The sequence below is a fragment of the Dama dama genome, chromosome 17, assembly GCF_033118175.1.
Source record: "Dama dama isolate Ldn47 chromosome 17, ASM3311817v1, whole genome shotgun sequence".
NCBI classification, from domain to species: Eukaryota; Metazoa; Chordata; class Mammalia; order Artiodactyla; family Cervidae; genus Dama; species Dama dama.
Window position 1 is genome coordinate 42125594 of NC_083697.1, and position 13975 is coordinate 42139568.

General features: G+C 37.1%; 1 protein-coding gene across 1 annotated transcript in view; it reads right to left on the bottom strand.

Moving 5' to 3' along the window:
• LOC133071725 (probable E3 ubiquitin-protein ligase HERC6) overlaps nucleotides 1-13975 on the bottom strand; it is a 52563-nt gene that overhangs the window by 11626 nt on the left and 26962 nt on the right. The window contains exons 12-17 of the mRNA XM_061164423.1: nucleotides 13746-13935; nucleotides 9658-9812; nucleotides 6023-6136; nucleotides 5587-5694; nucleotides 4295-4456; nucleotides 1902-2045 (exon numbers count right to left, since the gene is read on the bottom strand). Coding sequence (XP_061020406.1) covers nucleotides 1902-2045; nucleotides 4295-4456; nucleotides 5587-5694; nucleotides 6023-6136; nucleotides 9658-9812; nucleotides 13746-13935 — 873 coding nt within the window. The remainder of the gene's footprint in view (nucleotides 1-1901; nucleotides 2046-4294; nucleotides 4457-5586; nucleotides 5695-6022; nucleotides 6137-9657; nucleotides 9813-13745; nucleotides 13936-13975) is intronic.

The following is a 13975-nucleotide window of genomic DNA, read 5'->3' on the forward strand; positions in this document are numbered from 1 at the left end:
GATGGTTGGATGGCATCACTGCCTTGATGGACAGTGTTTGAGCAAGCTCCAGCAGTTGGTGACGGACAGGGAAGCCTAGCGTGCTGCAGTCCATGGGGTTACAAAGGGTCAGAAATGACTGAGCAACTGAACTGAACTGAACTGATTACAACACAAAGTCAGCAGTACAAAATTTCAAAAAATTGCTAAAGTTTCTGGTATTTTAGTCTTATTCCTCTATCTACATATACAAAATGTTTTCAAAGGAAAGAGATTGTGTTATCCATTAATCTGAATCTTCTATAGTATTTAATACAACGTGGGAACTTCAAGAAACAGCCGGTAAAAACTTGCTGGTTGAACCTACCAATGGCACACCTTAGCCACTCCTATCTTTTAGAGATTCATTTTTTCTCAAAAACATGTTTAGTGGCTAAACATCTAGTTGCTAAATTGTGTCCAATTCTTTTGGGACTCCATGGACTGTAGCCTGCCAGGCTCCTCTGTCCATGGATTTTCCCAGGCAAAAATACTAGAGTGGGTGGCTTCTCCAGGGTATCTTTTCCACCCAGGGATCGAATCCATGTTTCCTGTATTAGCAGGCAGATTCTGTACCACTGAGCCACCTGGGAAGCCCTTCTAAGAAGATACAAAACACCTTTTAGTACTTTTTCACTCCCATTCATGTTCTCTTCCTTTACCCTTTTCCTTCTGGGTTCCAAACTCCACCATATCATTTGAAAGAGTATTTGGAAGTTTATGGGAAAGGAGATCAATAAATTGAAGTTCAACATGTGATTCTTGTTAAAATTATTTGCTCTGTGTTACTAATAGAGAAGGCTTCCCTTGTGGCTCAGCTGGTAAAGAGTCTGCCTGCAATTCAGGAGACTCAGGTTCAATCTCTGTGCTGGGAAGATCTCCTGGAGGAAGGCATGGCAATCCACTCCAGTATTCTTGCCTGGAGAACCCCATGGACAGAGAACTTTGGTGGGCTACAGTCCACGTGGTCACATAGAGTCAGACACGACTGAGTGACTAACACACATACACATTAATAGAGAAATGAAGTTTTTACTACTTTCAGAAAATGTTTACATATAGAGAATCTTTGTAAAAATATAATCATTGCAGAAATGAAACATCTTATTAGAATTAGCAATTATCTCTAGGATTCTGTTAACAATTTCTCTCCTAGTTTGAAACTCTAGATTACTGCCTCTTAAAATTTAGGAAACCAAAAAAAAAAAAAAAAATTTAGGAAACCACCCAATATTCTACAAAGTGTAATACATCTAAAGAATGGAATACTACTCAGCAATAGAAGGGAATGAACTATGATACATACAACAACACACATGATTCTCAATATCATTATGCTGAGTGAAAGGACAGATACAAAGACTACTTATGATTCCATTTATGTAAAATTCTAGGAAATTCAAATTATAGTGACAGAAATCGAATCAGTGGTTGCATAGGCATGGGGCAGGGAATAGAAGCAGGGAGAAGCAGGATCAGAAAGGAACCTGAGGAAACTCTAGTGGTTGATGGATGTGTTCACTGTCTTTTGTTTTCATTGTCTTGAATTTCATGGGCATAGATGTACATCAAAAGGTATCAAAGTGGACATTTTATGTACCATTTATCATATCTCAAATACACCTTATTCAAGCTGTTTAAAAATTTAATGTTCATACGAATCACCAGGGGATCTTATAAAAATATATATTCTGATCAGGGCCTGAGATTCTGCTTTGCTAACAGTTCTAGGTAATGCTGGAACTTTCGCTCTGTGGACCACATTTTGAGTAGCAAGGCTTTATGTGACCTAATTTTACATTAGCAGGTATTGTGTTCATTTACAGTATATGGTATACTTTTTCTGTTCTGAAAAACCATAAGAAAACAAATAAGAGACTTACGTTGACAGGAAACCACATGTAGGAATCCTCTTCAGGATATATGAACATTCCATATTCTTCCTTGGTCATAGATTCAAATATACAGTGAAAAAACTCAGACTTCACCCCTTCCCCCACAGAACGAATTTCTTTAATAAATTCAACCTAAGAAAAGAGAACATTGTCAGGTCCATATTTAAAATATAATGCCTTGACCTTTACAGAAAAGTTTCGAGCCTCCTGCCATCACCAGAATTCACAGAATCTACTCTTCTTACCTAACTGTACTGTGTTCTCCCTGACTTTGCTTCTGATAGTGGGTGCCATGAACGTGTTTACTGTCAGATTACTGTATAGTGAGTACATAGGTCCCTCCCATGGCCACATGAACCAAGTGAAGTGAGATTCTGGCGACACTCAACATTCACCAATTATGTTGACCAGCATCTTGAACCAAATTCCTTAATTTTTCTCTCTTGTCTAGCTTCCTCTCATCAGTCAGCCTTTACAACTTAGGCTACAGTCAACAAATATTTGGTTTCTTCTGCCTCTCCCCTCATTAGGACTTCAGATAAACAGCCCTCCCTGTCAGCCTGGACTTGGCGCCTTTGTTGGAAATTTCAGAACTGACTGCCCAGGGCCCTCACGTGAGCATCAATAAGAACTGGTCCCTCTTTTCTAAAGTCTACCTCGGGGATTTGTAGTGCAAGTACTATCTTAGATTTCCTCCCATCTCTCTAACTACTCTTTGTTGTAAATATTTATGTATTTATTTGGCTGTGTCAGGTCTTAGTTGCGGTATGTGGTATCTTTAGTTGGGACATTCAAGATCTTTAGCTGCAGCATATGAACTCTTAGTTGCGGCATGCATAATCTACTTTCGAACCCAGGCCCCCTGCATTGGGAGTGTAGAGTCTTATCCACTGAACCACTGGGGAAGTCCCTCTAACTACTCCTTCTACACTTCCCTTCCTGTCTGTTTCTTTTTATCTTTTTAATGTAAATATCACCAAGCTTCACTGAGAGTTCTCTTTCACTTCTCTTTACCTAGATTTACCTCCTTGGCCTTGTCCATCATCATCAAGGGCCTGCCTCACATTCCATCAAGATACACCAATAATAAATTAAGCTTGCTTCTGATTTTCTTACTTCCACTCATTTATACTAGCAAGGTTGTCTTTGCTATGGTCAGGACGTGCTCATAAAGAGCTCAACAACCTTGCCTTGTTGAGAGTCTATACTTTGATTGGATTTCTCTTGAAGTTTACCTTCTTACCTCTTTGTCATTTCCTGTAGGCAGAATCACTTTCTATTGATTTCCTCATAATCAAGAAATAAACAAAAATAGGTACAGAGGGAGACAAAAACTAGAAAGCCTAGCTTATAAAATCCTTTCCTCATTTTCCATCAGAGTCCTGAGGCCCAACTCTCAGAGTCTGACTTCCTCTCTGAGAACCTAACTTTTCCCTTCTTGGCTGATATCAGGAAAATGCACTCCCTTCTGGACAGATGTCAGCTCTCACCTACAAAGTTAATCTTTATTCTGTGGGCAAAGGATCTGAGGTTCCACACAGTAAAAACCCTACAGATGCCCCCAAGGATGAAGTGAAGGATGGCTAGGAAATGGAACGAACACAGTGGAAAGTCTGTGACTAAAACTAGAGCCAAAATGCAGTAAAAGTATCCATTCTACCTGCCGCTTGCTGAATGCATTCATTGCCCCAATTCTTCACCCCTCCTTGGCCTAGGTCTTTCACATGTGGCCTTACAGTTCCTCTCATTAAAAAGGCTGAGTATATTTTGCCAGCCTTTGACTTGGGTTCAGCCATGTGACTTGCTTTGACTAAAGCCATGTTTGTTGTATAACTGGGCTTGCTATCTTTTTTTTTTGGCGGTGGCTTGGCAGGGTGGGTGTGGAGGGGCCTTGCTATCTTGTACCTCTGACACTGATATGCAAACATGTTTGTGTGTCCTAGGAAGAAGATGGAAAACATAGGAGTCAGGGCCAGACTGCCTGAGCCAGGCCAAGCCTAGGTAACCAATCCCTAGCCAACTCTCAAACATGTAAACAGGTACAGACAAAATCTGAAAAGCCACCCAGATGAGTTCAACTGAGAGCAACAGAGTCTCAGCAGAACTGCAGATCTGTAAAATTACTATTTTAAGTCACTATACTTTGGGATGGTTCATTATGAAGCATTTCTATAGCCAAAGGTAACTAATAGTTAACTCATAGTGCCAATGGTCAATTAAACATCCTGGAGCTTTTCTCTGAAGGGTAAGCAAGGAATCCTGGAAACTATTAGGCTGATAACTATAGTTGCAAATACAGGTTCTCCTTGTACCACATTATACAAATGTTTCCCCCACACACATTAGTAAAAATATTACTAATTTTTTACGTTTTAGCGTACCACTAATGTTTTCCGGAGGTCAGTGTCTTCAACTTTGCTTAACTGACACAGAGCATCTTCAACTAAGTGACTTCGTCTGACTCTAAGTGTAAATGAAGGGGATTCATCCCTTCTTTGCAGAATTATTTCCCCAAAAGCCATGTAGTTGTTCACTTCAGATTCCTAGAAAAAGAAATATTTTAGGAATCCTCATAGGAATACAAGAAATTGTTTAATATTCCAAATAAACATTTTATATAGCACACATTTATGCCAACCATTGCTATATATACTCATATCGCAGTTACTTAAGTAAAAGAGCATTGTGTCTATAATTTGGAAGACAAAGAGATCATAAGACCTATGACACCAAGGAATTGTGCAAAATGATGGAATACTTACACAGCCATTAAAAAAAAACTATCAAAATTTTGCCTTTTGCAGCAACATGGACAGACTCGGAAGGCATTTTGCTAAGTGAACTACAACATATGGAAAAAGACAAATTACTGTATGATATCATTTACATATGGAATCTAAAAACTACAACAAACTAGTGAATAAAACAAAAAAGAAGCAAACTCGCAGATACAGAGAAACTAGTGTTTACCAGTGGGGAGAGGGAAGCTGGGAGGGGCAATATAGGGGTAGAGGGGAAGGGGTACAAACCATCAGATATAAAATAAGCTACAAGTATATATTATACAACACAGGGAATATAGCCAATATTTTATAATAACTATAAATGAAGTATAACCTTTAAAAATTGTGAAGCACTATACTGTATGTCTGTAATTTATATAATATTGTACACCAACTATGATTTAAATTTTTTTTTAAAAAAAAGGTTGAAAGAAATAGAAAAAAAAAAGGTTGATGGAAAATGTTATAGTGGAAGAATGTGGTCACCATTTGAACCCACTGATGAATCAGCATGAACAAAAGTGAAACCACCAGAAATAATGCACTGAAATATGGAGAGGTGAAAAGAAATTGGGCCTGGAATTTGCTTTAAAATACTTAAAAAAATATGGGAAATCCCTGGTGGCCCAGAGGCTAGGACTTCGAGCTTTCACTGCTGAGGGTGAGGGATCAAGCCCTGTCAGGGAACTAAGATTCTACAAGCTGCATGCCACAGCCAAAAAAAGAAACTTTAGCAAAAATAGTAACAACTAAAAAATTTAAAAAATGATAAATGAAGTATGGCAAAATGTTGATGACTGCTGAAAATTTGTGCTGGGATTTAATATGCCATTATCTCTACTTTGTATATATTTGAAAATTTTACATAATAAAAAATAAGACATACATACCAGCATTCTTATTTGGGAATCAGCTTGCAATAATTTAATTTTGGATGCCAAATTAAAGATAAATGGAAAATCACTGAAAATAATCACACTGAAGTTTTCTACAGGTATCTAAAAATGAAAAAGACAGAAGAATTTTGATAATCAAAAGAAAAGGAAACCTTTATTCCTTTACCTCACTACCTCAAATTATTTACCTCCATACTTTATAGAATTCATTTTTAGGAATCTAAATTACCTAGAAACAAATTTCTAGGAAAACGCATTTGCTTTGTAGCTGAAAGATGTTTTAAGTTATCCAAGAGCATCTACTTTAGCAAATTCAGCATTACAATGAGGGCATTTTCAGATCTTAACTTACAAAGAAGCTACATAGCTATTAATGTATTCCCCTTTTAAAGTACAAAAAAATATTCAGAAAGTAAAATATTATTCTTACCAGTTTTTTTTCCTTAAGGAGCACTCTTCTTCTGTCTTCATAAAAGTTCAACAAAAAGGACAATTCATTTATGTGGAACATATCTTCTGGTAATTGACAGCTAGTCTTGTTTACCTTAAAGAAAATCCAACCTGTGATATTTATTTTCTATCAATGAATAACTTAATCTATTTTTATATATGCTTCAATTCAGTTCAGTCACTCAGTTGTGTCCGACTCTTTGCAACCCCATGGACTGCAGCACGCCAGGCCTCCCTGTCCATCACCAACTCCCGGAGTTTACCCAAACTCATGTCCATTGATTCGGTGATGCCATCTAAGTATCTCAATCCTCTATTGTCCCCTTATCCTCCTGCCCTCAATCTTTCCCAGCATCAGGGTCTTTTCAAATGAGTCAGCTCTTCGCATCAGGTGGCCAAAGTATTGGAGCTTCAGTTTTAGCATTAGTCCTCCAGTGAATATTCAGGGTTGATTTGCTTTAGGATTGTTGGTTTGACCTTCTGGCTGTCCAAGGGACTCTCAAGAGTCTTCTCCAGCACCACAGTTGGAAAGCCTCAATTCTTCGGCACTTAGCTTTCTTCACAGTCCAACTCTCACATCCATACATGACCACTGTAAAAATCATAGCCTTGACTAGACTGACCTTTGTTGGCAAAGTAATGTCTCTGCTTTTTAATATGCTGTCTAGGTTGGTCATAACTTTTCTTCCAAGGAGTAAGCGTCTTTTAATCTCATGGCTGCAATCACCATCTGCAGTGATTTTGGAGCCCCAAAAATAAAGTCTGACACTGTTTCCACTGTTTCCCCATCTATTTGCCATGAAGTGATGGGACCAGATGCCATGATCTTCATTTTCTGAATATTGAGCTTTAAGCCAACTTTTTCACTCTCCTCTTTCATTTTCATCAAGAGGCTTTTTAGTTCCTCTTCACTTTCTGCCATAAAGGTGGTATCATCTGCATATCTGAGGTTACTGATATTTCTCCCAGCAATCTTGATTCCAGCTTTTGCTTCATCCAACCCAGCGTTTCTCATGATGTACTCTGCATATAAGTTAAATAAGCAGGGTGACAATATACAGCCTTGATGTGCTCTTTTTCCTATTTGGAACCAGTCTGTTGTTCCCTGTCCAGTTCTAACTGTTGCTTCCTGACCTGCATACAAATTTCTCAAGAGGCAGATCAGGTGGTCTGGTATGCCCATCTCTTTCAGAATTTTCCACAGTTTATTGTGATCCACACAGTCAAAGGCTTTGGCATAGTCAATAAAGCAGAAATAGATGTTTTTCTGGAACACTCTTGCTTTTTCAATAATCCAGCAGATGTTGGCAATTTGACCTCTGGTTCCTCTGCCTTTTCTAAAAACCAGCTTGAACATCTGGAAGTTCACGGTTCACGTATTGCTGAAGCCTGGCTTGGAGAATTTTGAGCATTTTGAGCCTAATCATTAATCATTAGGGAAATGCAAATCAAAACCATAGTGCAATATTACCTTATGCATATTAGAATGGCTATCATTAAAAAGATAAGAGAGAAGTGTTGGTGAGGATGTAGAGAAAAAGGAAGTTTTGTGCACCATTAGTGGGAATGTCAATTGGTGTGGGCACTATGGAAAACAGTATGAAGCCTTCCTCACAAAATTAAAAATGAACTACCACATGATCCAGCAATCCCACTTTTGGATATAAAGCCAAAGGAAATGAAATCACCTGCTCAAAGAGATATCTACAGCCCCATGTTCATTTCAGCATTATTTAGAATAGCCAAGATAAATAAACAACCTAAGTGTCCATGGACAGATGAATGGATAAAGAAGATATGGTGTGTATATATGTATACACACATACACTGATACATACATATATACACAATGGAACTTTATTCAGCCATGAGAAACAAGGAAATTCTGCCATTTGCAACAACATGGATGGATGGTGAGGATATTATGATAAGCGAAATACTTCAGAGAAAGGCAAATATAGTAAGATATCACTTACACATGAAATCTAAAAAAAGCTAAACTCAGAAACAGAGTGGGGTGGTGGTTTATAGAGTTGGGGGTGGGAGAAAAGGAGAGATGTTGGTCAAATGGTACAAACTTTCAGTTATAAGATAAATAAGTTCTGGGGATCTAATGCACAGCATGGTGATCATAGTTAACAATACTGTACTATATAGTTGAAAGTTGCTAAGACAATAGATCTTAAGTGTTCTTACCACACTAAATAAACAGTAACTATAAATGTTTTGTAATATATATGTGTCTAGAAAGGGCAAAAGTGGAAGCAGTAACATGTTTTATTTCTTTGGGCTCCAAAGTCACTGAGGACAGTGACTGTAGCCATGAAATTAAAAGACGCCTGCTCTCTGGAAGGAAAGTTATGGCAAACCTAGACCGCATATTAAGAAACAGATACCTCTTTGCCAACAAAGGTCCATATAGTCAAAACTATGGTTTTTCCAGTAATCACATACAGATGTGAGAGTTGGACCATAAAGCAGACTGAGCGCCAAAGAATTACTGCTTTCAAAATGTGGTGCTGGAGAAGACTCTTGAGAGTCCCTTGGACAGTGAGGAGATCAAACCAGTCAATCCTAAAGGAAATCAACCCTGAATATTCACTGGAAGGACTAATGTTAAAGCTGAAGCTTCAATACTTTGGCCACCTGATGTGAAGAACTGACTCATGTGAAAAGACACTGATGCTGGTGAATATTGAAGGCAAAATGAGAAGTGAGCAACGGAGGATGAGATGGTTGGATGGCATCACCAGCTCAATGGACATGAAGTTGAGCAAACTCCAGGAGATAGTGAAGGACAGGGAAGACTGGCGTGCTGCAGTCCATATGGTCACAAAGAGCCAGATAAGACTTAGTGACTGAACAACCACAACAAATCAAATTAACACACTGTACACCTCAAACGTACACAATGTTCTATTTCAGTTGTATCTTAATAAAGATAGAGGAAATATACTACTTTAGAAATATCAGTGCATTATTACTTCTGAAAAGCACTAACTTTTGCACATAATACTTTCTCCTATTGAGACTGATATTTTGTGATGAAACAGTACTCTTGCCTGGAAAATCCCATGGATGGAGGAACCTGGTAGGCTATAGTTCATGGAGTCACAAAGATTCAGACACGACTGAGTGACTTCACTTTCACTTTCTTTTTGTTTTGATTACCAATTGAACAATTTATATTTATAAAAGCATCTATTTTAGCTAATTATTTTTCAATTGAACAATACCAATTTAATTCTGCTCATTTATTTAAAATGCTTTGGCTCCTTCCTGTCCTCCAATAATCATTACATTTATTAGTAGCCTAATCTTAGGTTACTTCTGGATTATGCTGTATACACTAATGAAAATGCTGAATCATTGTCATATCTGAGTATTTGTGCCTGTAATATATTATATATACTACATACATATTATATATATTATGTAAGATATTCCACCAGAGCCTATCCAGTTAGCAAAACAAACAAAATTCTAAATACTTCAGGTCCGAATCAAATATTTTCTTTCTTGCTGTGGAAAATAAAATAAGACTTCAACTGGTTAAGAACTAAGGGAACTTGATTTAGTAAAATGGTGTATACATTTCTTTAGATGAACCCTTACCTTATACACGTCTTTCATCACTTCCAGAAGAGTTTTAACATTGTGGTGACTCTGAACAGTTTCAGTCCAGCAAAACATTTGATAGATGATGGCAGTTTTCAGCATCTGGACAAGTGAGTTGAGAGAAGATGCTTGCAATGATGTCCAACACTGCTCTGAAGGGTGTAAAATCAGCAATGATAAATATGCACCTCCAAAAAAATTCTCTCAGTTTTCTAAGTTCTTTAATGTAAGAAATAGATCATATTTTCCATTTCTGATGACATAACCCATAAATCATGGGATAACCTTTTTAAAGGATAACATCCTGGACAATATTTATTACTCACAGATGTGGAAAAAATGTTGCTCCCTGATTAAGTATCTTTGGAATTAAAAGCTCAAATTCGGGTTTCTGAAAAAATGTGTTGATAGTTCATATTTATGCTTGATTATTTGATTGATTTCATGATTTTCAAACTGAAAATTCCATAGGGTATTTATAAGGTCTGAAAATATACACAGGTGAAAACACAGAATACATATATGCACACACACATATATACACACAAGACACGAAATGTGATTAAGGACGATTTTAATCTGAAAAAAAATTATCTATGTTTTCAGACTTTATGATCACCTATGATAGATGGATATATTTTTAAATTAGCTCAGTAACAATATTTTAGTATCACTGAGTTACAAACTGAATTTCTGCACCTTTAAAAGAAAATTCTCAGAAAACAAACAAGCCAAATGTTAAAATGTATTTTCAAGTTAATGTAATTAAAATAGTATGACCCAGATGCATGAAAGGCAGACAATGTAGCAGACTCCACAAATGGAATCAAATATACATGAGACATTGGTATATGATGAAAGAGGCATTGTGTATTACTAGGGAATGAAACAGATCACTTAATAAATGTGTGACAACTGGAAACTGATCCCCAAAAATGAAATGTAATCAAGATAAACTCCATATAGTTCAAAGATTTAAACATAAAAATGAAACAATGGAGGGATGGATATATTGGGAGATTGGGTTGATATAAATATATTTCTATATATAAAATAGATAACTGATAAGAACCTACTGTATGGCACAGGGAACTCTACTCAATACTCAGTAATGGCCTATATGGGAAAGGAATCTCAAAAAGAGTGGATTTTTATATATTATAACTGATTCACTTTGCTGTACAACAGAAACTAATATAACATTGTAAATCAACTATATTCCAATAAAAATTCATTAAAAGAACGAAACAATAAATATTCTAATAGGAGAATGGGAAATCTTTAAATTTCATCATGAGGTAAACTTTTTGAGAAAAGATCAGAAACCATAAAAGAAAATGTTAATACAGTAGGCTGCATAAAAGTGTTTAAAAATATGCATGGCAAAAATACCAAAAAGTAAAAAAATTTCAGTAACCTAAAGAAAAATAATTGCAACTCATCTTATGGATAAAGAATTAATTGTTGGGACTTCCCTGGTGGCCCAGTAGTTAAGAATCCACCTGCCAGTGCAGGGGATACAGATTCGATCTTTGGTCCGGGAAGATCCCAAACGCCAAGGAACTGAGCCCAAGAGACACAGCTACTGAAACCCTGATGCCTCGAGCCCGTACTCCACAAGAAGCCACCACAATGAGAAGTCCTTGCATTGCAACAAAGAGCAGCCCCTGCTGGCCTCAACTAGAGAAAGCCTGCATGCAGCAGCGAAGACTCAGCTCAGCCAAAAATAAATACATTTTTTTAAAAAGAACTGTCTTAGTAGTTTAAAAAACTTCAAATAGAAAAGAAAGATACTAACAACAAATGGAAAAATAGGTAAGAGGACAGAACTGATGGTTTGTAGAGTATGATATGCAAATGTAACTGAATATAGGAAAGCCAGCACAACTTCACTCATAATGAGACAATTTAAATTAAGATATTCTTAAAAATTCCCTGGAAGTCCAGTAGTTAGGACTTCACCCTCCCACTGCATGGGGCATGGGTTCCACAAGCAAGCCGTGTGGCAGGGCCAAAAAGGAAAAAAAAAAAAAAATAGATTCTTTTTTTCAGAGTGGTATAGACCAAAGTTAGGATTACACTGTGGAGAAATGTGTGGGCTGATGCTTTCATATTAACTGATGAAGTATAAATTGTACATCTTCTGTCAGAGCTGCCATGTTGCCCAATTCCGAGGGTGATAATGTGAATGGTGACCACTTAAGTTGGGCAATATGGTGGCCCTGACTTCTTTGGAGGGTCATTTGGCAAAATCTCTCAAGATTTAAAATGTACATACAATCTGATCCAATAATTTTGCTTTCTGAAAATTTCCCTGCTTGTGTAAATATATATATAGAGATTGATTTATATAAATATATTCATATATTTATATAAATATATATAATATTATTGTATAATATATATTAAATATATATAATTATAATATAATTATAAGCAGGGAAATTTCCAGAAAGCAAAATTATTGGGTCTATATATATACAAAGAAATGTATGTTAGAACTGTTATAAGAGCAAAAATTTAGAAACAACTAGTCATGTACGTGAATAGAATACTATTCAGCCATTAAATTGGAATAAAGCATTCATATGTCAGGTAATATAATGATTTCCATAATATAGTGCTTTGTGGAAAAAAGCAAGTTGCAGAAGAATGTATGCTACCATTTGAAAAAAAAAAGAATATATTTCTATATGTTTTCATAGAGTATCTTTCAAAAGTTATGTAAGAAACTCTACTCTGTAACTGCTTTGTGGGAGGGAAATTAGGTGGCTATTTCACCATATATACCATCTTTGTATCTTTTAAGCTTTAGACCTTGAACATTAGCTCAAAGTCATAAAAGGACATCCCAAAGCACTGAATAAAATAAAAAACAAGAACACAAAGATGAACATTTTCCCCCTTATGTCTGATCAAAATACCTAAAGTTTTAAAACACCATAAACAAAAAATTTTAAAGTATGGTTTTATCTTGACTGGATTCTCTATGGTTGTGAAATTCTGAGGTGGAGTCCATGACCGAGTTTAGGAATTACACATGTTTTGTAATAATAAGAGTAATGATTATCTACTCAATCGTGTCTGACTCTTTGAGACCCCGTGGACTGCAGCCCGCCAGGCTTCTCTGTCCATGGGATTTTCCAGGCAAGAATACTGCAACGGGTTGCCATTTCCTTCTCCAGTGGATCTTCTCGACTCAGGATTTGAACCCATGTCTCTTGTGTTTCCTTCATCTCTTGTGTCTCCTGCAATGCAGGAGGATTCACTGAGCCACCAAGGAAGCCCATTATAATAGTTTTGAAATCAAGCAGGATCCTGTGGGGCCCTCCTTAGCAAAAGGGCCTTCCTGCGTCTCCTTCCTGTGTCTTCCCTGCTTCTTGTTTGCAGGGAAAAGGCTTCAGCCTCCTAGACCTTCCCTGAATTTCAAAGGGCAGATTCAAACTGTTACTCATTAGGAAAGTGAAGGAATGCAGAAACGAAGGAAAAGCAGTCAAGAAACAACAGTGGAGGGATGGGGCAGGGTCCTGGTTCCTCCTCAAAGGATATATAAGACAGTTTGACATATATCTCTGAGTTCTACAGGAACTAAGACGCACTCAGGTGGAGGATGGTAACTTCAGGCTGATCACAAGCACTTGAACCCCAGACTGTTAACAACCAGAAGGCTGCAGACTGAGATTCCTAGAGCACCACCCTGTTACCTCACCACCAAGCAATCAGAAGAAAGTCACACACTCAGCAGCCCTCCCTGAAAGTTTTTCTTTAAAAACTCTTTCCTGAAACCCATCAGAGGGTTTAGGTCTTTTGAGCACAAACTACCCATTCTCCTTGCTTGGCACTTGAAATAGACCTGTCTCTGCCCCAAACTCCAATGCTTCTGTTTGTTTGGCCTCAATGCCTATCGGGCACACAAACTTGAATTTGACAATAGCTTTAGGTTAATCTTTTCAATAATACACATACCACATACTCAAACATTTGTATAGTATTTTCAAATCTATCTAAAATTTGTTACAAATTCCATTTCAGACAGTATTCTACTGAGAATATAGATAAAGTGACATAAAAGTAATCAAGCTTACTCAGTACTTTTGAAGATTGATTGGTCATTTTATGAACAGCTTCTGCAAATGGAACCATCAGAGTTATCCAGTTCCTGAAATCAAGCATGACAGGGCACTCTGGGAGCAGAAGGAAGACTGATAAAGCTTCTTGGTGTGGAGAATGACATGGAAGAGCCCCAAGCAGATTATCCCTGAGACATGTGGTTATCTGTGGTTGAAAAACAATCAGGGAAAGGTCCAGGACATAT